General features: G+C 37.9%; 5 protein-coding genes and 1 pseudogene across 5 annotated transcripts; 4 read left to right on the forward strand and 2 right to left on the reverse strand.

Annotated features, from left to right (window-relative positions):
• Positions 1 to 97: 97 nt before the first annotated feature.
• Positions 98 to 5588, forward strand: LOC137708241 (probable fructokinase-6, chloroplastic). The gene is made up of 7 exons (XM_068447276.1): positions 98 to 461; positions 2105 to 2313; positions 2659 to 2871; positions 3493 to 3690; positions 3834 to 3971; positions 4366 to 4482; positions 5234 to 5588. Exons 1-7 carry the CDS (start codon positions 311 to 313, stop codon positions 5366 to 5368), a joined length of 1161 nt encoding a protein of 386 aa, XP_068303377.1. The 5' UTR covers positions 98 to 310; the 3' UTR covers positions 5369 to 5588.
• Positions 5589 to 7023: 1435 nt separating this feature from the next.
• Positions 7024 to 7617, forward strand: LOC137749245 (polcalcin Bet v 4). Its single transcript, XM_068489349.1, has one exon. It carries the CDS (start codon positions 7116 to 7118, stop codon positions 7371 to 7373), a length of 258 nt encoding a protein of 85 aa, XP_068345450.1. The 5' UTR covers positions 7024 to 7115; the 3' UTR covers positions 7374 to 7617.
• A 1453-nt stretch (positions 7618 to 9070) lies between these two features.
• On the reverse strand, positions 9071 to 11866 carry LOC137749154 (probable serine/threonine-protein kinase PBL7). The gene is made up of 6 exons (XM_068489268.1): positions 11240 to 11866; positions 10897 to 11154; positions 10636 to 10808; positions 10467 to 10546; positions 10214 to 10361; positions 9071 to 9709 (listed from the first exon to the last, which is right to left on the reverse strand). The coding sequence occupies exons 1-6, from the start codon at positions 11829 to 11831 to the stop codon at positions 9356 to 9358; spliced, it is 1605 nt and encodes a 534-aa protein (XP_068345369.1). The 5' UTR covers positions 11832 to 11866; the 3' UTR covers positions 9071 to 9355.
• Positions 11867 to 13705: 1839 nt separating this feature from the next.
• LOC137707716 (uridine 5'-monophosphate synthase-like) lies at positions 13706 to 17810 on the forward strand (annotated as a pseudogene).
• Positions 17811 to 18103: 293 nt separating this feature from the next.
• Positions 18104 to 19747, reverse strand: LOC137708707 (pentatricopeptide repeat-containing protein At1g77360, mitochondrial-like). Its single transcript, XM_068447840.1, has 2 exons — positions 19065 to 19747; positions 18104 to 18911 (listed from the first exon to the last, which is right to left on the reverse strand). The coding sequence occupies exons 1-2, from the start codon at positions 19616 to 19618 to the stop codon at positions 18125 to 18127; spliced, it is 1341 nt and encodes a 446-aa protein (XP_068303941.1). The 5' UTR covers positions 19619 to 19747; the 3' UTR covers positions 18104 to 18124.
• Positions 19748 to 21857: 2110 nt separating this feature from the next.
• LOC137708820 (double-stranded RNA-binding protein 4-like) lies at positions 21858 to 25021 on the forward strand. Its single transcript, XM_068447971.1, has 5 exons — positions 21858 to 22051; positions 22454 to 22731; positions 22965 to 23175; positions 23295 to 23739; positions 24538 to 25021. The coding sequence occupies exons 1-5, from the start codon at positions 21913 to 21915 to the stop codon at positions 24593 to 24595; spliced, it is 1131 nt and encodes a 376-aa protein (XP_068304072.1). The 5' UTR covers positions 21858 to 21912; the 3' UTR covers positions 24596 to 25021.

Below are 25021 nucleotides of genomic sequence, written 5' to 3' on the forward strand. Positions count from 1 at the left end.
TTCAAATTATCCGATGGAATGCCGGATTCAAAATCAAATTTTGTCTGGTGAGAATAGATTAGACGATGGAATAGATTTCGTCGCACATGGCAACAAAACAAAGGCTTCGGGGGGACCAACCAATTAGAACAATAAAGTTCATCGGCAGTCCAAAGAACTTTGACAAGGCGACAAACGTTACGACTACGCCACTACTCTCCTGCTTTGCTTTCTCCGCTGCCATTTTCCATTCCACAAGAGCTTCGGGGTAAAATCGAAATTGGAAGTTCTCAACTGGTTCGAATTCTCTTCTGGGTCTGCGATTGTTTTGATGGCTCTTCATTCTACTGCTTTCTGCTTCGGCGGGGTGGTTTCTTTGCCTCGCAATTCGGTTTCTTTTAGTCAACGGACAGTCAGAGCCTCTGCATTTGCTTCCCCACCACCTCTCAGTTCTTCCTCCATTGCCAGATTGAATGTCCAAGGTAATGCTTTGGTTTATGAGTTCTATCTGCCTCTTTGGAATATGGGTTTTGTTTGGTTCTGATTTTTATCTGATTATTTTGCTGAATTATGACGGACTTTTGGGGCGTTTGTGTGATGTTCCTGAATTGGATTGAAGTATTGTATGAATTGTTCATTTGGGAGCGTTTGTGTGATGTTCCTGGATTGGATTGAAGTATTGTATGAATTGTTCATTTGGGTAATTGGAGTTCGTCGGGCATTATTTGCATTTTCTGGTCAAATTTTCGTTTGGGTATTTGGATCATGAATGTTAGAATTGCATTGTTGTGATCGGTTGTTGTTGACTGCATATGTGAGACGTCTAGCTCTATAAGTGTCCCGATTTTATCTTTATCTTTGGCAATTGAAGTGAAAGCTGCAAGCGCGGGACCTTTTAATTGTAAAATAAATGCAAATGCAAAATGTTAAGAACTAGGACAGACTGAAACTGGAATGTCATCCAGTTTGGGATTTTAGGATTCCGTGATATGAGAAGGAAACAAGAAGGAAGGATATTGGAAAGTTCCAAGGTAGAGACTGGAGAGCAGTGCATACTGGCATCGAGGTATGCCAGATAACTTACATCAGTGTTCACACTGAAGTCCTTCATTAGAGAAGAGGTGGGGAATCCACCAAGCATCCAAAACCTAAAAGAGATGTTTCGATTGGCCATGGGACAGTTGAGAGGAGCATCACTGCCTTGGTATTGCTCTCTTCCGAGAGTTATAGGAGCATTTAGGTTCAAGCAGAGCCAGCAGCTCATGGTCAACATGTCAAATACATTTGAAAGTTTGATTTTGTAAAGATAGTTGAAGGGGATAATTCACCAGTAAAAAACCCTTGTGCACCGAAAAGCTGTGGTACCTGAGTTATCTTGGTCGACTGCTGAAATCTTTGGTTGACCAGGGGTATCTGGTACCCCGAGAAAACCTTTCAGCCCACTTAGAGTGTGGCTGGTTGACTAGCCAATGTCCTTGTCTTCCAGGACAGCTTTTAGTCATCCTGAATGTTAATTTAGCTGTGGTTTATCCTGTTTTGACTTTTTATTGTGCCTAATGTCCATTCAGTTTTTAGTTACTCCTAAGAATCTCTGTCATATCCTATACTATTTTGACTATTCTAGACTTATAGGCACATGCTATCTCTATGTTCGTTGCTCAAAGAACTTATCATAGTTCAGTCTCTTTAACCCTAACCAAAACCTGGAAGTACTCTAGAGGTCAGGTGATGTCTTGATCTACTCGTAGTTGTCCTGATTCCATCTTGATTGTCTTGACTTTGTCTTAATTCCACCTTTACTCCTGATGCTCTTTAGGCATCCAAGTTGTCTCATTTTATAATGCACTGCACGTTCTATTTTGATGTCACTGTTCAGTAAATGTGCACACCATGAAATTTGCCGAACTAAATTCCTGGATTCTACACGTTGTTCTTGGATTGCTGTAATTAGGACCATGAGCTTGTGCTTTCTTAAATTTCGCTATTTGTGCAGAACGTGCTTTGCATATGACTTGAATCATGAGTGACATTACCATACAGCTTTTGGTCTTCTGCTTACTTAATTATCAAAGTTTCCTGTTGTTAAAAACTGAGCCTTTCACTGTCTGACAGTAAAATATTTTAGGAAAAGCATTTGCAGGAGATGTGCTACTGGACACAAAAGAATCCTCCCTTGTGGTTTGTTTCGGGGAAATGCTGATTGATTTTGTCCCAACTACTAGTGGACTTTCATTGGCTGAGGCACCTGCATTTAAAAAAGCTGCTGGAGGAGCCCCTGCTAATGTTGCAGTTGGCATAGCTCGTCTTGGTGGCTCATCAGCTTTTATTGGAAAGGTATCATTTTAAATATATGTATCCATATTATTGTTATTCTGGTTTCTAAATGAAGTCCACGGTTACTTAATATTTTAAGTCATTAACTAATAATTTGACCACTTTCAACATAGCCTACCTTGCCTATCATAGTTGCATTGTGCATGCTTAGACACTTTCAACCTAGTTTTCTATTGTATTTCTTAGCTGTATTGTTGCATCTTAGTTCTTCTTATGCATTAAAGTAGTGAAACAAAAACAAAACTAGTTCTCTCGTGTTGTGCCAATTGTTTACTGTTTTATAAAATCTTGAGTTCAGGGCAATGTTATCCTTTCAGGTATTTTATATTTATGCAATGCCTGCAGGTCGGGGAAGATGAATTTGGATACATGCTTGCTGATATACTAAAGGAGAATAATGTGAACAATGAGGGAATGCGTTTTGATCCTGGTGCACGAACTGCTTTAGCTTTTGTTACATTGAGGAGTGATGGGGAACGTGAGTTCATGTTTTATCGTAACCCTAGTGCTGATATGTTGCTTCAAGAAGCTGAACTTGATTTTGATTTAATTAGGAAGGTATGAAACAGTTGCTGTTGTTAGTTAAATAACACTGAAAGATTATAATTGTAAAGAGTCAAAAGAAGGCAAAGATAAATATATCTTATAAAGGAAATGTCTAGAGAACTAACTATCTTGCATGGTATATCATCTGATTAATGACTGGTAAACCTAAACCAACTTTTCAATATCACATAGTACACCTCACATGAGAAGGATACTTAAATTTGAACTCTTTATTCCAGAATCCAAACCCACTTACATTTATGCATCTGAGACACCATGACAGCCGCAGACTCCAGTATCAGCGTGTTTCATTTAGGTCACCCCATTTTGGGCTCTTCTTATTGTTGGATATCAACTTGCATGCCTGTCTGACATGATTTTATTTTGCAGAGTTTTGTCTGTTTATTTTTTTAAGGTGGTGCTATCCACACACCCATTTTTACCTCCCACACACCTCTTGTTAATTTCTATCCATTGATCTTTTCTATTCATTCAATCCGTTGGCCGGAAATTGAGAGGGCTGTGCCAAAAGTAAAAAGGGGTGTGTGGATAGCACCACCCATTTTTTATTTGACTTGTTAGTCATTTTCTTTATAGTAATGTTCGGAGTCTGTCTTGACCATCCTGTGGCAGGCAAAAATATTACATTATGGTTCTATAAGTCTTATCACGGAACCATGCAAGTCAGCTCATATTGCAGCAACAAAAGCTGCAAAGGACGCTGGTGTAGTTCTGTCCTATGATCCCAACCTCAGACTTCCACTGTGGCCTTCTGCAAAGAGTGCTAGAGAAGGAATTTTGAGTATATGGGACACTGCTGATGTTATCAAGGTAATTAAACCTTTAACTATGCAGATTATGCACTTGTAGGTTCATATTTGATTTTCATTGTCCCTTTTGTGAAAATGGTAAAGGGGAAGTGCTAAAAGAAATTGGAAATATTGCGTCAGAAAATTTGATTATTTGTTTTTCAGATAAGTGAAGAAGAGATTTCTTTTCTAACGGAAGGAGAAGATCCATATGATGAAAATGTTGTTCGCAAATTGTACCATCCAAATCTTAAATTACTTCTGGTCACTGAGGGCCCTGATGGTTGCAGGTACTACACCAAGGTAAGCTTTCAAATATGCTCTTACACATTGACTCATGAATTATAACGTGTGAATCTTAGAGTATTATTAATTTAACAAAAAAATAGTTCAAGTAATATCATAAGAGTGTTGAGATATGTTGAAAGTGTGAAAAAAAATGATGAATGTATTAATTGCACAGTTTGATATTGATGATACTATAAAGTGAGTATATATCAATTTTGGTGAATTAGTTTGATTTTATTAGCAATCTCAGTAAAAGCAATTAATTTGATTCTCGTGTGAATACCAAGTAGGAGCAATTTTGACTGCTTGCTTCTCTTTGCGCATCTTTTTCCAAACATTTCTGAAACCACAATATACTTCTCTTCCTAGCGTTTGTGTATCTGAAACCGCACATTATATGTATTTGCAGGAATTCAGTGGAAGAGTCAAGGGTACGAAGGTAGATGCAGTGGACACCACTGGTGCTGGGGACGCATTTGTGGCTGGAATATTATCACAACTAGCTGTTGATCTTTCTTTGCTTCAGGTACTGCATCTCGGACACAAAAATTTAGAGAACTTTCGGGCTTGTTTGATTTGTAGGATTGGATTGGGAACGGGTAAACCCCTAATCTCAAGGCATTTTGAGGGGAGAAGAAAAAACTATGACCAACTAGAGGATAGAAGATGGATTACTCATGAAGAAATCTATCCATTCCAATCCTATCCGAAAAATGGTAGGGGTAGAAGGAATGAGTTTCTTCATGTCTAATCCTTTTCTAATCCCCTCGTCTACATACCAGGGTTATTTTAGTGCTAGTGGGTGTGGGTCAAATTGACAAACGATAGCCTAAACCCTCTACGTACTAGATATCTTCCTTGGAAATCCTTTCCTAATTAACTGGGCAGCTGTGATCTTGCCTCTTGAAGAATAAGAAAGACACCTTTGTTCCAGACGTTGCTAGAATAGAGTACAGTTGGTGACAATGGCTTTTTGAGTTGTAGAAGATAATTTCAACATTATATATTTTCGACGTATTTGTTATTCATCATGACTTGGGAATTACTCCATTTTATTTGTTGAAATTCTCAAATTATAAACATAGTGTTGGATAGTGGTAGAGCTTCTTTATTAAAGACTAATTTTAAGCATGTACTGCATTTAAACCCTACTTGTCGTCCATTTTATTGACTTAAAATATAGCGTTTGAAGTTATATCCTACATTATTATGTTTTTTTTAACAATAGATTATGCCTGTCAACCTAAAGAGAGTGGCCATCTGGATTTGAAATGCAGGACGAGGACAAACTGAGAGATGCGCTCGTGTTTGCTAACGCTTGCGGCGCATTGACTGTGACGGGGAGAGGTGCTATTCCGGCTTTGCCAACTCGAGAATCGGTGTTGAATGTCCTTCTCAAGTCTGTAGCCTAGGTTTTTTGAAGTAAGTATAACTACCTCTTATCCAATAAATGTAAACTTCAGATCTACTGTCGTAGCCAGTTCGTGGTGTTGTGAGATAGACGTCAACCATTTGTAGCAAAATTAATTGGTTCAACGAAATAAGTTGTTGATTGTATAACACCATGTCACTGTAATTCAACAAACGTTCGTTCTGAGGTACGACGTTAATAACATTCTTTTACCTTTCTCATGTTTCTGATCCAGATATTTTCATCGTTTATTTTACCACGCGTTTTTGTTTTGCCTGCAACTTACCATATAGCTTTGTATCTGGTATATTTTCAGTTCTAGTTTTTAAGTGACCCCCATACAGAGTTGGGGACTCGTCATAGGTTTTTATCGAGCACACGTAATTTTTGTGGACTCATAGCAACACGGCTGCATTGTCACGTGGTGTTACTGTCTCTAGAATGTACAGGCTATGTTCTTGCAAATCACTTGTATGTTTGCTTTCTATAATCTTCTCTTTTGTTTCCTTGGTTGTGGAATCCATTTGTTAGGCAGCTTGATTACCTAATCTTCTGGAACTTCCATTCTCAAGCTCATATGGGACTTAGAACCGAATATTGCCGGAAACAAGTCCTTTCAGTCAATTGTCCTTTGTTAGAGCACGTCGTTTCGAAACTTATGGCCACTCTGTCTTTTTCTTTTTTGATACGTATGATATTATTTATACTAAATGAGAGTTACTAGGTCAAGCTTCACAATTGACTAGTCATAATAATTGGGTTGATTCGAATTTGCTTTTGATAAGAATTGAATTTAAAATCTCTCAGCTATAAGTAAAGAAGAATACAACTAAACTATGGTAGAGCCGCACTGTTAAGTGGTGGTGTTATTAATTTCGATGTTTATAATATGGGTGTACGACACTCAAAATTGGCTACGTTGCTAACACATTCTAATACAAGTGAGCCTAACATAGTAAAGCTCATGTGCATTCAAATGTAGCAATGTGATAAACATTATGCGTCTAATAAAAATTAAAAAATATTTACCAAAAAGAAAAATAAAAAATGAGTGTAAAAATTATAAGTAATGCGACAGTCAATTAAAAGAAAATCTCCCAAATCACTTAATCCATTCAACATCATGATTCTCATCTCACCACATGTATTTGACGCGTGGAATGCACTTAGTGGTCCCTTCAAGAACTTTCCATTTTTGGTTAACACATCCATTAGTACTATTTCACCGAACCATTGCAACTGTCTTTTTCTTTAAATAGTAATAAAAATGGATAAACCACTAAAACATGTAACCAATCCTCTTACAAATTGACCAAAAATTATCCACCAAAACAAACCAAATATATGTCCACGTTTTCTTTATTTATGCAGAAAAAGACACCTGTATTCATTTTCTTAGACGCTAGATTGTAAGAAAGAAAATGACCAGTGAGGATTTATGTATTTCCCGAACAACAAGCTCTACAACAAGTTATGTTAGAAAAATTCTTTTTCCTTATTTGGGTAAAACTATTGAAAGTTTCATTCTTCAGGCAAATATCCGCAATTCATTTTCAAACCCCTATTTTGAAGGATTACCTTACCTTTTTAGAAAATCATCTCTTTAAGAACCAAACTATTTATCGCTTACTTCATTCATTTATCGCAAACCAATATTTGCTTTTACATCTCCATTTCACATTCATCGATCATCAAGAAACCAAAACTCAACCTAGAGAAAACACATTTTGATCTAACCATTTCAAAAAATGGCCGAAGAAGATCCTAAAGAAAAGGCTGATCGAGAGAGAATTTTCAAGCGGTTTGACACCAACGGCGATGGCCTAATTTCTGCAACCGAGCTAGGAGATGCATTAAAAACACTAGGCTGCGTTCAATCGGATGAAGTGAAATTTATGATGGCGGAGATTGATACCGACGGTGATGGCTTCATTTCGTACCAGGAGTACTTGAATTTTGCTCTAGCTAACCGTGGTTTAATTAAGGATATTGCCAAGATATTTTAGGGGCAACGTTCATCTTCCATTTTATTAATTTGTTTATGCCATTCTCTTTAATGTGTTGTGTGTTTATGTGTTAATTCAATTTTTATTGAATAGAAATGATTTGGTAGTTGGACTGTAAACTTCTTATTCCCATACCATACATATGGTACCATTTGTTTAAGTGTACCAATGCCAAATGATATCTTGGTGTATTTATTTATATATTTGTTTATATATGAGTTGTGCTCGCGAATGAGAAACTGAAACACATGGCTTTGAAATTATGAATGAATGCTTTTAATCACTTAAACTGTAAACTCTACTTTATAATTATTTTCATATATTTTATATAGACAATTTTTGACACATTTCGACCAGAATCAAGGCGTGTTGGCCGTCACGGGAGACCTATCATGGGAGTGTTCGTGTGAGTTCTCAGAAACAAAACTGTGAGGGTGTGGTCATGGCACAAAGCGAACAATATCGTGATACGGTGGAGTCGAGCCTAAGATGTGGTGGAGGCCTAGGCCGGGATGTGACAATTTTTTATGACTAATACCACAAAAAAAATTACAAGTTGTTTACCATAATTTTCATCAAAAAAAGAAAAGAAAACTAAATGTTGTTTACTAGTGTGTGTGTATATATATATATATAATGTATATATAAATATAAAATGTATATGACCCCAAATTGTACATCGAAAATGTATTGGAAGTCAACGTATCTACATTTCATGTTGCATGTGCATGGGCGTTAGTTTTATTTATTTGGATAATGCTACCTGTAAATGGCAAAAGTTGGCTAAAATCTGACATTTGGCCAGTAAAATCACGTTTGATGTGACACTGTAACCAAAAATCAGTCCCCCAAAAACCTTGAGACTTGAGTCTTTAATTAATGGCACTTCAAATATCAAATGTTCCAGCTAATCGCCATCAAAGGTCAAATGTCATAGACCTATCTCCAGAGGAAATACTACCTAATCAAATTTGAAAGTAAGAAGAAATTTGAATCGATGTCTCAATCTTACAGTTAAATTAGGTATTTGAGAATAGGTTTTGTCGATTAATTTTTTAAAATTATTTTATTGTGTGGATCCTGTTAATGTTCCAATTATAAATCTTAAAATTTTATTTTAATTATTATTATTTTTAAATAGGTCCTATAGATATTATTTATAACAATATATATATATATATATATATATGGACTAGAAGAGAAAATTTGGCATTGTCATGTCAACCATCAAATTAATATTTGACATTTATTTTTTTAAATTTTCATCGAAGATGCTCTTAGAAGTTAGCTTTCGAGTTTCAAGGATACCATGCAAGATTTTGAGTTCCATCCTCCTCCTCTACCCTACTTATTTGTCAATTTGTAGGGTGCACAGTGGGATTGTAAGTGAGGAAGGACATAACCTTGATGCACATTGTCGACGTATTTAATAACAGCTTAAGTTTTGGAGAACTAGCCATTGTTCAACGAAAATCTTAAAAATCATGTCTAACTCGAGCCAGTTTTCTTCTACGAAATCTCTCAATCAAACGTGAGCTACAAGCGTCGTTCTTCATACCATTGTGAAAAAGCATTAGAAAAAGAAGAAACTTGATACGCTTTAAATGAAACAAGCGCTTTTATGTTTTATTTTTCTCTACAACAATATACGCACAAAGAGGTGAGGAAATCGATAGTGAACTCTCCATCCCCGAGATTCGAAGCTAAGACATTTCGCTTACAAGTTAAGACGACAATGACACAAAATCTTTAAAAAAAATTAAAAAAAAAAAAAAAAGAAAAAAAGAAAAACGTGTTACAATTTTCCTGTTAGAATAGTTGGATAGGAACAGGTACATGGAAGATATATACACATCAGACTCCTATTCCTACCTACAATATCAACTCTCGTGCTCACTTCTAGCATACCACTCCGTTCAGAGTTCAAACAAGCAACAACAAATCTAAGAACTGAAAAATCCAGATAGTTCCGGTGCAACGTATCAACGAGTGCAAAGGTGATCATCGTCTTCAAACTCGGAAACTCCTAACATAGCCAAAGCTAGGTGACTCTGCATCTCGCTTTTCGTTTGCTGTAATTGAGAATGACAATCAATGACCAGTCCACTCCCCAGAAAACTAGGCCTCTTCCTCTTGGAAACGATACATTCTTCTTCACCTTTAAGTATTGCCATTATCTCACAAATGCTCGGTCTTCGGGATTCTTCACTCGTTATGGAGGCAGCTGCAGCTTCAATCATCCGTGCTATTTGATTTGAATTTCTCGAAGTGCATTTTATATGTGGATCAAGCAGCTCCTCAATAGCTCCTTTCCCTTTACACAAGAGGGGCTTTGCCTGATTAAAAACGGAAGCTGACACGTGTGAGATATAACTTATAGCAACCATACATCGCTCATATTTGAAACAAGAAGTTTTGATGACTTTCATGGTAACACCATACAGAAAGTTTACAGAATGATTCAAGAAATTTGACTTTCAGAAAGTGACGTGGTTGGTAAACAAAACCCTCGCTAAGCAAAGTGTCTATCCAAGGGAGTAACTAACCTGATTGAATGAATGACCGTTCTTAAAAAAGTTAATAATACTCTTCTAAGGAGACGTGGGTTAGGCCAATTAGCCAGGATAGTGTGTCTTCCCCTTACACCCGTGTTCGAATCCCACTCCCCATAAATTAGATTAGAATAGAATATCGCTTTGTCAAAGAAGAATAAGCTATTAAAAGAAAAGAAACTATGTTGAGCATGAGAAGCAATCAAGGGCCCATCTATTCACCATCACATAGTAAAAAAGGAGTTCAACTGTTCAAGGCACAAAAAGAAGATAAAATGATGCACCTACCCATAGAACCAAGCTTTCTTCTCCTTGTGGCCTTCTTTCTTCAATCGGCTTCCTACCAGTTATTAATTCCAGCAAGACCACCCCAAAAGCATACACATCAGTTTTATCGGATATTTTCCCATGCTGGAAATACTCAGGAGCCAAGTAACTGCACATGCCATTTAAAAATTGTGCAATGAATAAAAAAAATCTTTATGGAACAAGCAACAGGAAAAAAGTGTTTCTTTATGGTCAAGTTTCCTCAAGATCATACCCAAATGTTCCTTTGACAGTTTTGCAGAGGAAAGGGACGGAAGGTGCGGAAGTCCAAGTGGCTAATCCAAAATCACATAGCTGCAAGCAATGTCGATAAACCGCAGTCAATCAATCAAAAGATTCAGTTTCAAACCAGAACGAAGTCCATAAAATTGCTCTCCATTTACCTTGGCAGTGTTCTTGGACGAAAGGAGAATGTTCGAGGGTTTCATATCTCTGTGAACAATACAGCGTTCAGTTCCATTATGCAGATATGCAATTGCCTCAGCAATTCCAATAGCAACCTTGTGCCTTACGAACCAAGGAAGTGTTGCAGAGCCCTTAACTCCCCCCTTTTTCTCTGCAAATGTGTATGTGCCATAAATCACTAAAACCCTCACCAAATTCAAATCAAATTCGATTCAAAAGACCGAAGCAAGAGAACTCACCGTGTAAATGACACTCCAAGCTTCCCCCCGAGACATACTTATAAACCAAAAACAAACCGTCCTCTGGATCGATGCAAAATCCCACAAAAGGTGTTACATTTGGGTGGTGAAGAGAGCTAGAAATCATCAGCTCTCTACAAAATGCCTTAGCAGACTCTTTATCTTCCTTGTCTAATCGCTTGATCGCCACAGCAGTTCTCAAAATCCCAACTCTGCCCCTAAACACACAGCTCAAAGCTCCTCTCCCCAAAACTCTACCTACCCAGAACAAGAAGTTCCATTACAAACTCACACAATAAAAAGATCAACTTTTGATTCAAACAAAACAAACCCATTTGATTACCTTTCGAAAAATTACGAGTAGCTGCGAGAATTTCACCGTAGCTAAATCTGATCAGTGTGTGAGCCATTGGGGATATGCTCCTCTCCAACCACTCAAATCTCCTCCATTTCATCTCTTTAGCTTTCGATTCAGACAACCCATTTCCCAAATTCACCATTAGAACCGTTGCAGCGGCGGAGGAGCTCAAGTTCATGGATTCCAGCTCGACCTGAGAGCAGAAGCTGAACCTGAAAGAGGAGTGAACCGATTGGGGATCGGCATTTGCCAACTCCGCCCCACACCCGCCGGACTCCGCCAGCAGCCACGCTTTGTTGTGCTCTAAATTTATCTTGTTGTTGTTGTTGTTGCTGTTGCCGCCATTGTTGCCGTCGTCATCAAATGGGGTCTTCTGGTTGGTCGTCCTCCGGCGAGGAGGTGGGAGAAAGCAGGCCAGACCAAGCTCCCTGAACATTTTCTTTACAAGGGTTTTGATTCTGTGGTCATTGTAGTAATGGTGATGTATGGCTAAAGAGGAGGAAGCGTATAGAGGAAGAGGAGGAGGAGCATTGGGTGGCTCTCTGGAGTGGGTGAAAGTGCCTTGGGAGTAGCCCATTTTTTAGCAGATCTCAATGAGTAAAAGCACACAATCCCAGAAACAAGAAAGAGACCCACGGAAAAGGTAAAGCTGCTTTGCTTCCAGGGTAGGAGAGAATTTCCAAATGAATATGAATGTGAGTGGGGAGAGAGAGAGAGAGAGAGAGGAAGAGAGAGATGGGGTACCAGAGACAGCAATGTATATATAATAAATGGGTTTTTTGGATTAAAGAAAGGATGGATTAGAGTGGGAGAAAGTGTAATCTGTGAAAAATATTTGGCAGGAGAAAGGCTGACTGATTCAGAGGAGGAAGAAAGAAAGTGGGTGTTCTTAATTTTTTATGGTAATGGGCTCGCTTGCTTACTTTTGGGACTATTTTTCCATTTCCCAAGAAAACTAATGGCAATTATTTTAAGTTGAAGAGAGAAAGCGTGCGTTGATCCCAGAAAAGAGAGGGATTCTTCCTGTTCACTCTAGTTGGAACAGCCAAAGTTAGTTGTGGGCTCGAAAAATCGAAAACAAGAAAAAAATTGGACAGACTATCGAATTGAAATAAAAAAAGACCGAATTAAACTGAAACTAAAAAGCTGAACTGAACCAAAAACTATTGGTCCGGTCTTAGTTTTAGTGGTTTAAAAACCAAACCGAACCTTCATAGATTAACATTTTATTTATTTAGTTATATTGGATATTCAATTTCCATGCTCAATTCTCAATCAACCATTAACCTAATTTCAACTCAAAATTAGTTAAATCCAACTTGACGCCTAAATATGTTGAAAGAAACGTAACCAAACAAGTTGCCTCTATGAGATCAAAAGTTCGTGCATGTTAACACTTCCTCTTTTACTATTGAACTCTCAATTTTTTTTCTTGTTAACTAGTATAACATACGGTTTCATAATTAGATTATAACTAAACCTACAAAGTGAAATCAAACCAAACCAAGCTACTATTGGTTTGGTTTGGTTTGATATCCACAATCCTATTTTATTTCTTACACACCTTTTTAATTTTTGGTCGTTGGATCGGATGAATTGAAGAAGATCAAGGGACAACACACCATTTTTTACTTCTCACACACCATTTGTTGATTTCTGTCCCTTGATCTTCTTCAATTCAGTCAATCCGACGTCCAAAAATTAAAAAGATGTGTGAGAAGTAAAAAGGGGTGTGTGGATATCACACCCCTATCTTTTTTTAGTCATTTAACATATTCAAAGCAATTTATATAAAAATTTATCAAACACTCAGACACTGCTTTTTTTATTAAAAACACTTTTACAAAAAAAAAAAAAAAAAAAAAAAAAAAAAAAGTTTACCAAACACTTAACAACTTTATTTTACAGCTGTTTATTCTCACACCCACCACAGCAAAAGCATATATTTTTTAAAAAGCATAGCAATACCAAACTAGTCCTAATTCTTGGTGGCCACTACCATTACACTCTATATATTAAATTATAATGCCATGCAATTTTAACTTAATTACAATACTACTATTGCATAATAAATTTAATATATTACGATTCTGTCACTGTTAGATAAAAATATATTAAGTAAATGCATATATCGGAGCCAAGTCTTAAATTATTCACTTCTTTCTCCAACATAGTAAAATTTATATTGGGTGAGAGTATTTATATTGGGTGAGAGTTGGATTTTGCATCACACTGCATTGCGATCCTGAATTTACATGGTTTAAAGAACCTTCAGATATTATTTTAGATGTTCTTGTTGAAGATAGTACTTAATCTATTATTTATGATTATGTTGATGCAAAATTTTTTTGTTTCTCTTAAATCGGGTTAAAATTTCTGACAAATTTTTTTATTGAGATCCATGTTATACACATTTCTTTCGGTATTGTACTGAGTTTTTTTTTGTAACCAATGATTATGGTACTTCAATTTCAAAAAAAAAATTGAGGAAGTGGGGCGTGCTCGCTCACATCGCTCGCTCCACTCACTCTCTCCACTAACTTTTTATTCCAGAGTAATGTTCTGATGAATAAATTTATGAACAAAATTTAATAAACTAAATCACATTAAACTTAATAATTTAATTATTACTTAAAAATTAATAAATATATTCATTTTCTACTAGTTACACGTCAATTAATTTGTAGATTTTATCTAGTCAGCTAGCCTTACTCTTTATTTGTTCCGTACGTAAAAGCCAGTGCGTGTGCTCGCTCGCTCACTCCACTCGCTCTCTCAACTAACAGTTGTTTTCTCTTCACAGTCCTCCGCCTCGGCGTCTTTGCCGTCCACCGAGTCCCTCTTCCTCAAACTCCACGAAATCGCCGCTGTCGAGTTTGGCAACTTCAAACTCCTATCTGGAATCTTCTCTCCAATCTACATAGACCTCCGCCTCCTCGTATCATACCCCTCCCTCCTCAGCCAAATCTCCCAAACCCTAATCGCCACCGTCTCCTCCTCCACGCGCTACGACCTCATCTGCGGTGTGCCCTACACCACCGCCCTCCCCCATCGCCACGTGCAGCACGTGCCACGACCTTCCTATGCTCATGCGCCGCAAGGAGGTCAAGGACTACGGAACCGCCAAGGCTATCGAAGGTCGTCTTCAAGCCCGAACAAGTCTGCCTCATAATCGAGGACTTGTTACAAGCGGCGCATCGGTTTTGGAGACGGCTACGCCCCTACGCGCCGCAGGGCTGAAGGTCCAAGACGCCGTCGTTCTGATCGATCGGGAGCAAGGAGGTAGGGAGAATTTGGAGGAGAACGGGATTCGATTGCACTCGCTGTTTCGGCTGAGCGAGATGGTGAGGGTGTTGAAGGAGAATGGGAAGGTCGCGGAGGAGACGGAGCATTGTTTTTTAGTTTTTGGAGGAGAATCAGAAGGTGGCGGCGCCGCCGGTTGTGCCGACAAACGTAGAGAAAGTTAGGGTTAGGGGTTTGGCGTTTGAGGAGAGAGCGAAGGTGTCGAAGAATCCCACGGGGAAGCTGCTTTTCGAGGTGATGGTGCAGAAGCAGAGCAATCCGTGTGTGGCTGCCGATGTTGGGACTACCAAGGAGTTGCTCGACATTGCTGAGAAGGTGAGATTTTCTTGGAATTTTTTAATTTTCGCGGAAAATTTATGAAAGCATTTGCTGATTTGAACTGTATCGTTGGAGACAATAAGTTGACCTCTTGATACACGGGCGTTACCAAGAAGTTGGACTATGAACTGCCATGCAGGTTTGGAGATAGACGAATGTTACATCATTCCCAATTTTTATGAATGAGGATCCTCTGCGGATACTTTTTGTGAGGATTCTGGGATTCCCGTTTATCGTACAGTCAGTTTTTTTCATCAAGTATTATTTATATTTAATTTTAAATAAAAATAAAAATATTTAAAATGATTTATGATTGCACGATGTACGATGAACGAACACGATGTGAGGATCTTCAAGATCCTAACAAAGAGGATCCGAAGAAGATCCTCATTCAATTTTTATGACATTAATGAAATTTTCAAGTTACTTAGTAACCGTTAGATCTTTGATCAAAGATACAAAGATCAAGATCTAACGGTTAAACACCTCGAAGTATAGAATGTCAGACCAGCATAGAAATTCTTGGATACAGATTCGAATTTAGGGAGTAGGGGATGGATGAATATCTATGATTGTGATGGTTATTGATGCTATAATCTATACATTTTAATGCAGGTTGGGCCGGAGATATGTTTACTGAAAACCCATGTCGATATATTGCCCGATTTCACTCCAGATTTTGGCTCTAAACTTCGCTCGGTATATCTCTAAACTCGTTTTTTGCAATGTACAACTTGATATTAATTATGATTTGATGACTACTGGTTCATATGGATTTTATAATTTCTTGATGGCATTGATATGATTGTTGCTGCAGATTGAGATAGTAAATTGTTATCTATTCTTAATTGCCGCTTGAGTTTTAGTTAAATCAAGCAAAGCTTCCTTAAATTGTGAAGTTATAACTGATATGTGCCTTGTCCAATTGAAGATTGCAGAGAAACATAATTTCCTAATTTTCGAAGATCGCAAGTTTGCAGACATTGGTAACACAGTAACAATGCAGTATGAAGGGTGAGGTTCAGGCTCAGGCTCATTTTTTTCTTCTTCTTATTTTTCGCTCTGTTAGTATCATTTCCCTTCCTTTAGCTCCTCGGTTCTTCTGTTTGCAGGGGTATATTCCATATACTCGACTGGGCTGATATTGTCAACTGTCATATAATCTCTGGTCCCGGGATAGTTGACGGACTAAAGTTGAAGGTTTATGCAATTTTGAATTGATGGATATCTCTGCATTAATTTTGCTCAGATGATTCGTTTTTTCCTAACTGTTTACTGCTTTTGTACTCTCTCTCTCGAACCAAGATTGTCTACCCTCCCACTTACCATTCCCTTCCATCCCCTCCTACTTTTTTAGCCATTGATTTCATGTTTAGTTAATTTAATGCTCCAAATTTTATCATCTCACCAACAACTCCAAACCATCCTTAAACCTTTCCAGCTAGATCTGCAACCTCTGCAAGTGCCTTCCTCCATCTCTCCATCATGTCGGGGGGTTCAGTTTTCCGGTGTCTAGCAAATGCCTCGGCAGCTTCCTCACATGGGACGGATCAAATCAAAATTCAAGCATGTTAAAGCAACAGAAAATTCAAAGAAATTAAACCCAAAAAAATAGAGGGAAAAAGCTCAAAATAGTACCTGGGTTCAGAGGTTGAGGAAGCAGAAGAAGAGGAAAGCTTGGACCTTTGGAGCTGAAACTTGACGAATTAATACTTTTTTAAATTAACAAAAAAAAAAAAAAAATTGGGAATTTGGGATTTTATTTAGGTCAGCGTGTGAGGGAGGGAGGAATGGCCTCGATTTTTGGTAAACCAAACAGCTCGGTTTTGTTTGTAATTTTGCTAATTTGTAAATTAAAATAGATACAGATGGAAAAGAAGGTCGAGCCAATAAAATCGTAAGGAAGAGAATCCTACTCCGGAAGAAACAGTGAGAGATCTCAACGGAGACCGAGGAACACAAGTTTTTCACTTTTCAGTTGTGAATTTTGGGGACTTTTGATCATAAGATCCAGTCAGAATCTATGGAGATTTTTTACAATGGATAGGGGACCAGTCTACCGGTCTTCTACGATGTTGATCCGTCCCATGTGAGGAAGCAGATGGGAAGCTTTGTCGAGTCATTTGCTAAACACCGGAAAACTGAACCCCACGACAGGATGGAGAGATGGAAGAAGGCACTTGCAGAGGTTACAGATCTAGCTGGGAATGTTTAAAGATGGTTTGGAGTTGTTGGTGAGGTGGCAAAATCCGGAGCATTAAATTAACTAAACATGAAATCAATGGCTAGAAAAAGTAGGAGGGGATGATAAGTGGGAGGGCAGACAATCTTGGTCCCTCTCTCTCTCTCATAGGGTTTGCCACGCGATAGGGGCCTGTTGCTCCTTGCTGAAATGAGCTCAGCCGGTAACTTTGCAAAGGGAGATTACACAGCTGCCGCGGTGAAGATTGCGGAGGAGCATTCTGATTTTGTGATTGGCTTCATTTCAGTTAATCCAGCATCATGGCCAGGGGCACCCGTAAATCCAACTTTCATCCAGGCAACTCCTGGAGTGCAGTTAGTGACCGGCGGTGATGCTCTTGGCCAGCAATATAACACTCCAAACTCCGTAAGTTTACTATTTCTACTTGCATTTCATATTACCATACTCTTTTATTAGCCAGACTTGTGCCTGAATTTTTTTTTGTTGCAGGTCATCTATGATAGAGGTAGTGACATCATAACTGTGGGCCGTGGAATCATAAAAGCTGCAAACCCTGCTGAGGTCGCTCGTGAATATCGTCGTCAAGGCTGGGATGCATACTTGGCTAAATGCAGCAACAGTAGCTAAGATATTTGTATTAGGCTGGCTCCCCTGTTTCACTCATGTTTACATTATTTCTAATTTGCCAAGAGTGAGTGAATTATGATTCACAAGAAATGAATGTGTGGTTTTGTGAAACCAGAGGATATGAGGTTTAGGGTATTACTGTCTTTTTGGTAGTTGGAACGGGGAGCCATTACATTCAGAAGAAAATAATTAATATTGTTGTTATCTGAAATTACATCTATCAGTTGACACATCATAGATGGAATACGGAACTAGTGCAACAATGTCGCAAACATGCATAAGTCTTAAGTATTTCTAACCTACGTGTTGAGCTTTCCACTTTCTCAAAAGTTCATCATACACGTTTTCCTTCCTTGCTTGGAAGAGGTTTTGTTTCAGCTTTGACAATGTCGAAAACTCCAATTTGATTCCTCTTGCAATCATATCCTCTGTGTACTTGACTGCTTCTGGTACCTATTCAGATCACGTAGCCCTACCACCAACAAATTCCCGGTATCCTCCAAGTCGGAATGGTAATTCTCTATCATGCACTTCCAAACTTTTATAGCAAAGTAAGGGTCCTCAGAATCCAGGAAAATCCTTACTGCTGTGCCACAATTAGCAAGCTCTGGAACACACTCATTTTTAACCATCTCAGTAAACAATGCCGAAGCCTCCTTTAACTTCCTATCCTTGATTAGAAACTTAAACACCATGTTATATATTTGTGAATTCGGGAACGCCCCATCGTACACCATCTCATCCAACATCCTTTTCGCTAAATCTACATTGCCATCATGACAATGTAAAGAAATCACTGTACTATACATACTTGTATCAGGTCGGAATCCAATTCTCTCTGTCATTGCCTGCCAAAGAGTGTCAGCTCCCCAAGCATCGCCCTTCTTGACACACTCATCGAGTGCAAGCCTGAAAAAATTGATCCCCGGATAACACCTCCTATCTTCTAAGGTCTCAAAGAATTTCACCACCTTGCGGATCCCATCAGGTCCCTTAAGCAAAGTATTCAAGAACGAATCATAAGTCGGCACATTGTTTACATCCCAACCAATCTCAATCACCATCTCAGAAAAAACCTGCCTAGCACAATCTACGCTGACTTCATTTTCTAAACCCTCCAACAAAATGGCGTAAGTATCGGGGTCCGGCGTAATACTAACCTTGGCAACGCGCAAAAACTCAACGGCATCAACGGCCTTGCCATCTCTGCAGATTGCACTCAAAAGTGAATTCAAGGCCACAATGTCCCTAGGACAACCCTACTGGCTCATACACTCAAAAGTCGAAATAGCCTCTTTAACACGACTGGCAACTACGTAACTACTAAAAACAGAAGCAAAAATGGCCAAAGAGAGTAACCTTTCTTTCGCCATGGCACTGATGGCGTCCCACATTGCATCAAAGAAGCAAGTCTTGCCCAAAAGATCAACAACCAAGTTCCAAGCATAGGGGCTGTGCAAGTCATTCAGCTGGCGACCGGCCCACCGGAAGAACTTCACGGATGGGCCCGGATACCCGTAGGACAGTTTGAGCACCTCTTCAACATCTTCTTGGGTCACTCTAACACCAGTCTCCTCCAACCGTTCCTCAACAGAAATGGTGCGGGTTTTCGCCAATATTTCGCAAAGAAGCCTGATTTTCGGAGGCAGATCTGGAGTGTCGAGGTACGAGGCGAAGGTTGGGCGTTTTGCTACTGGGGTTTGGGGATGTGGGTTCGCCGGCAAAAGAGCTGTGGCTGAAGAATTGTGGGTTTTGTGAACAGGGGTTGGGGGATTGGGGATTCTGTGAATTGGGTTGGAAGAAGAATGCAGTTTCTTGGAGGGTTGGCGTTTATGGTGATTTGGGCTTGGAGAAGAGGGATTGTGGGGAGGTGGGTAGCCATGGCGTCGTTTATTGCTGGTTCTTCTGGCCATATGAATATTTGTAAGAGAAACTCAAAGGAGAGAAATTTACAGAGCTTCAGGAACCTAGATTTGCATCCGAAAACAGACGCCGGTGGTGGAGCGGAGGACGGTATCCCTTCCTGTCGGAAAACCGATGGCAAAAAGGAAGGTAAAAATCTCTTAGAATAGATTCTCACGTGCGCAAATCAATTTTACCTGTGTACCTTGAACCAGGATCCTCGCCGGATCCATTCCCTAGGGATCCTAAGGATCATGTAATCGTGTCTGTTCATCGTATATCATGCGTTCATAAATTGTTTAAAATTTAAAATTCAAATATAAATAGTACCTAACAAAAACTGATCGCACGATATACGATAAATGAACACAATTGCGTGATCCCTAGATCCCTAGGGAATGGATCCGGCAAGGATCCTGGTTCGTGTAGCTTCAGCGTTTGGGTGCTTTTAATTGGCCCTAGCATAATTTAATCTATTTAATTTAAAATAAGTATTTCTCTTCGTTTGTAGGTGAGAAATTTTAGATTCAATTATTGTTATAGATCAATTTGAACAACATTATTGTTAACCCATTATGAAGTTAAGTTCACCTCTTCTTAGTGTAAATAATATCGTTTGTTAGAATATATATATAATAATATAATCAAGGCTAGTTATTTATTGCCTTAGTTATGTTAATAAATAGTCCGGCAATTGGTATTAACAATTTTTTTTAACCCATTTTATCACTAGATCTTTAGTTAGAAACATCATGTGGTTACAAATGTAATGTAAGGAGACGACTAGCAATTGGTTAAATAAGTGCACGTGGGGTGAAGAAATTGGTTAAATAAGTGCATGTGGAGAGATCTTCAGTTAGATTTTTAACCAATTTCGTAAGGAGACGACTAGCAACATGGCGACGAAACAGGGAAGAACAATTAGCAAGTCAAATAAGTGCATTTAACGCATTAAATGCAAAGTGACAATTTCGAAATAAAAGAAATTGAAGACTTAGAAAATGGCCTATATAAGGAGGAGAACAACCCCTTGGAGGCATAGAACGAATTACGAGGGAAATCTTACTGTTGTAGGTAAGCACTATTTATAACTCTATTCTCCATTAATCTAAAGAAACTCAACGGACGGAGCTCAATTTTAAGAATTGAACCATTTAAACCTTGTGTTATTTCTATTCATTAAAAAAAAATAAAAATTTCAATTGAACTATTTTATCTTACAAGTAAGAGTAAATTGTAGCAATGATCTTGTAACTTTTACTTAATTGGAGCAACAATCTCTCAATTAAAAATTCATTATCATTTGTTTCTCAACTCATCAAAACGTGTCACTATGGTCCCTAAACTAAAAATCTATTACCATTGATCTCTCAACTTTAATCCAACTAGAACAATGGTCCCTCAACTTTAACCCAATTGGAGCAATAGTCCTTCAACTTTAACCTAATTGTAGCAATATTCCTTCCAATATAACTCATTTTGACAAAATTCTAAGGAATTTGACGAAATTACCATAGCTACATATTTTGATGAGTTGAGGGACCAGTTGTAATGAATTTTTAGTTGAGTAACCATTGCTCAAATTTGATTAAAGTTGAGAGATCATTGCTACAATTTACTCTACAAATAATGATAGATGGTGAAAAAGTTAGTAATTTTGTAATACTATAGGGGCTAGGCTTGGAAATCATGGTGTCTTGGTCATTTTGGTTGATTGTTTCCTCCCATTTATGTTGTTTTGGGTTTCCGACTCTCTTTCCCTCTTCTTCTTGGATCGGAAATAGCCGTAAGAAAAATTACAGGAAGGATATCTCTTATCTATCAAATTTTTATTTTTATTTTTCTACGAGTTTATCCATATTTTCAACTTTTAATATTAAGCAATTTGTTGTATTAATTTTCTTAGATATTAATTGTCATCAGCACTCTAATTTCGTTAAATTTCCTGTATTTTAAATTTGAAATAACCCTAAACACATGTTTATATTAGATGAAAATTTTAAAGAAGTTGGAGAAAGATGACAAACTAATAATTTTAGAAAGTTGATAACTTGATATGACAACTCCTTTAAAATATTATTTTATATAACAAATTAAAAAATGTAAAAGTTTATATGACATTGTTAACGCTTAACTGGTGAAGTTAACAAAAGTTCAATGGATCACGCGTCTATCATTGATGGGCTTGGGCTCCTAAAATATATTTTTAAAATTTCCCCCGAAATAAGTAAACAGAACCACCGTAACAGAAAACTCGTTTCAGAACCCCTAGAAATTGAAGCAGAAGCTTCTTACACCTGTGGAAATGGCGGCTTCCGATTCCAATGTCCCTCAGCGCCAATCGCAGCCCTCAAACCAACCTCCACCACAAAACCCGACTCCGACTCGGACTCCGGTTCAGCATCCGGCTTCTTCTGCTTCTCCATCATCTTCTTCTTCCAAGAGTAAGTCCTACATCTTTCTACCTAATTTTCTGTATATTTCACCCAAAAGATTATGGACACTGTTATGTCTGGTTTTGGAGAACGAACTAGTTTTGTTGTGGTTTACCTTTCGTTCTGTATCTATTCGCGGTGATATGATATGCGACTTATTAATCATGAGGTGGGATATCGCCGCCGGGATTTAATTGAGAGAATCTCTTTGGGTGTGTGGATTCCAATCAAAATTATAAATTGTGTAGCTCTAACTTTTTTCTTCTTTAGTGTGATTTCATTTTTAATCTGAGAAATGAAATTTAGCTCACAATTCTGTAAACTATCACCTTTGTTTATAATGGTTTTGAACTTGCAAAAGATTGGATCTTTGGTAGTTCTTATACATTTGAGTTCATATCGGCTTACCAGGTCACCTGACGCACAAAAATCAGCTGCATGAATATGCCCGGCGAGCAGGTATTTCGCCTCCTGTTTATCGAACTGTTAATGAAGGAATGATAAATAGACCAGTGTTTAGGTCTGCTGTGTTGGTTGGTGGAGTTTGCTATACTTCACCCGACACATTTCCTGGGCGAAAAGCCGCTGAACAAGATGCAGCGAGACTTGCCATGATTAGTTTAACAGAGAAGATAAAGGATGAAGTTCCTCCTATTCCTCCTATTCCTTCTGTTACTCCTGTTCATGAGGTTCAGTTTTCTATGCTCAAAGTTTCTGTTTGGGTACACATTTTTTGTTTTAACATAATATATGAATTGTTCAAAAACTTGTTTTTTCAGATTAGCTTGCAACTCTTTTTTGGGGCATCATCACTATCTAAATGAAATATTTGCTTGCTTGTTTTACACTTTGCATTTTACCATGCAATATAGAAAGGAATGGAAGATAATAAATTTCACTACATTCCATTGGTTATTTTCAGGATCTGATGTTGTGGAAGATGATGCTGAATGAATATAGAACGAAGAGGAATATTGAACCACCTACATACCACACTTTTAAGGGAAAAACGAAGGTTCCATTTTTTGTATCTTCTTTGGTTTTCAATGGTGTGACTTTTACAGGGGAAGTTGCAAAAAGAAAGAAAGAGGCTGAACAGTTGGCGGCTCGTGTTGTTGTCCAATCGCTTCTGGGTATTGTTTTTACTATTTTAATTATACATATTTGTTTAAAGTAACTTATAACTTATTTGTGAGTTAATGTGGTGCATGCACTTATTTTCTTGTGGCTGACTAATTCAAGATAAATTCAGGTGATTCTGAATCAGCGCCCATTATGTTGGAGATCCTTAGGTCTAAAAACAAACTTGCACATAAGAGTAAGGAGCCAGCCTGTTCTCATGTCAGTCTTGCTACTTCAGCAGTAAATGCAGGTCAAGGTTATGTAATCTCGACTGACACTCCAATAGCTGCTGCACCTGAGGCATCTTTGGGAATGCATCCTCCACACCATGAATTTATCAAACGGAAGCGAGAGGAACAAGCTTGTCAAGCAACCCCCCAGCTTCCCATAACTTCGTTGGCTGCTGCTCCAACTTCTTTGTCAAATGCCCCAACTTCCTTGGTTGCTGCTCCAACTTCCTTGCCCCCTGCTCCAACTTCTTTGGGCGTCTCTCCAACTTCTTGTGCTGTTCTTCCAGCTTCCAAAAAGCGGCGTAAGAACATGAAGGCTGAAAAGAACTTGCAGAATAATGCCCAGTAAGTTATAGCTTTTTGTTATTTTTTTATTTCTCTTTTTTTTTTTTTTTTTTTGTTTATATTTTGACCTGTGCTTTCAGTCACAATAATAATTTAACATTTTTTATATTCTCATGAAGACTAAATAATTTCTGAGCAATATGAAACTTCCTATTGCTGGAGTATATGTATGCACATGTTGCTTTTTGATTTGAAGAATTTTGGGTATAAGGCAATATTTTCCTTTGCTTTTGTTTTCCACAGCACCATGTTTAGGGTTTTTTGTATCCCTTAATTTGCCATGCTAAGTAGTCATAAGCTAATATACTTGCTAGATTGTTTTGTTTTCCGATTTTTCAGTTACTTAAAATTAGTCTCTGCATATGGAAAACTAATCAACCAAAAGATGTACTTGATTGAGCAGGGAAATATACTATGAAATTAGTTGCCACTCAGTGGAATTCGTTTTTCTCCATTCTACATATTGCTTTCGAATCTTGTTCCTCTCTTGGATTCTTATAGAGGTGAAGGGGTAACAATGGGTTTCCTTTAGTATATCCATCATCTATAAAAAGGTTCTCAATCTTCAACTTGATTTAAAATCGAAACAAAAACTTGTTTGTGATTGTGTAGTATTTCTCGGTTTCCAGGTGAGGGGAAGGTATATGTATGTATACCATGGATTCTTGTGAAGTTATATAAGTATAATAACTCTTGCTGGGCTTTCGTTTATAAAGTATGGTAAATCCGATTTGCGAAAACTGTGTGTTTAATTGTTGTATTCACTAGCTTAATTGAACTGTATTCTAAAAATTGCAGGTTGCCAGTTGGTACGTTGAACTTGAATCAACGAGCATATTGTTCAGTGTCGCAATGAATACGATAACCGCGTGGTATTTATTGCAAGGTGTAGGTCAGGCTCTTATGTATTTAGATTTTGTTGGACATTTAGACCGCTTCTGCAAGATAAGACATTGCGGTCGCATGCTAGGAAATTGGAAATGGGAAATGGTTCGACTCGGATGTATGTTTCTCTCTCTTTGTATGGTAAAAATTTCCTTTACATTGCCATCGACGTCTTATATCTTATGCTTTAGTTGGAATTGGATTATGATTCAAAATTTGCTTAAAAAGATTGGACTTTAGCGAACTTCCATCAATTACAAAATTACCAATTGCAAAGTTATTTCGGCTTTGTAATAAAACAGAATAAGGATTCGAAATCAGACTATTGCGTGGAAGTTTTATAGATTCTTTACTTCTATTGACATCAAACGAAGGTTATATATTTTTTTTGTAAGAG

This window comes from Pyrus communis, chromosome 11 (genome assembly GCF_963583255.1).
Source record: "Pyrus communis chromosome 11, drPyrComm1.1, whole genome shotgun sequence".
NCBI lineage: Eukaryota > Viridiplantae > Streptophyta > Magnoliopsida > Rosales > Rosaceae > Pyrus > Pyrus communis.

Coding starts and splice junctions, on each gene's coding strand:
- LOC137708241 (XM_068447276.1), top strand. CDS start 311: ATGGCTCTTCATTCTACTGCTTTCTGCTTCGGCGGGGTGGTTTCTTTG. Junction 2,314..2,658: donor CATCAGCTTTTATTGGAAAG/GTATCATTTTAA, acceptor CAATGCCTGCAG/GTCGGGGAAGATGAATTTGG. Junction 3,691..3,833: donor ACACTGCTGATGTTATCAAG/GTAATTAAACCT, acceptor TTTGTTTTTCAG/ATAAGTGAAGAAGAGATTTC.
- LOC137708820 (XM_068447971.1), top strand. CDS start 21,913: ATGGCGGCTTCCGATTCCAATGTCCCTCAGCGCCAATCGCAGCCCTCA. Junction 22,732..22,964: donor CTGTTACTCCTGTTCATGAG/GTTCAGTTTTCT, acceptor GGTTATTTTCAG/GATCTGATGTTGTGGAAGAT. Junction 23,740..24,537: donor AACTTGCAGAATAATGCCCA/GTAAGTTATAGC, acceptor TAAAAATTGCAG/GTTGCCAGTTGGTACGTTGA.
- LOC137749245 (XM_068489349.1), top strand. CDS start 7,116: ATGGCCGAAGAAGATCCTAAAGAAAAGGCTGATCGAGAGAGAATTTTC.
- LOC137708707 (XM_068447840.1), bottom strand. CDS start 19,618: ATGGCCAGAAGAACCAGCAATAAACGACGCCATGGCTACCCACCTCCC. Junction 18,912..19,064: donor AGTGCCATGGCGAAAGAAAG/GTTACTCTCTTT, acceptor TGCAATCTGCAG/AGATGGCAAGGCCGTTGATG.
- LOC137749154 (XM_068489268.1), bottom strand. CDS start 11,831: ATGGGCTACTCCCAAGGCACTTTCACCCACTCCAGAGAGCCACCCAAT. Junction 10,547..10,635: donor CGTCCAAGAACACTGCCAAG/GTAAATGGAGAG, acceptor CATTGCTTGCAG/CTATGTGATTTTGGATTAGC. Junction 9,710..10,213: donor AAGAAAGCTTGGTTCTATGG/GTAGGTGCATCA, acceptor GTTTTTAATCAG/GCAAAGCCCCTCTTGTGTAA.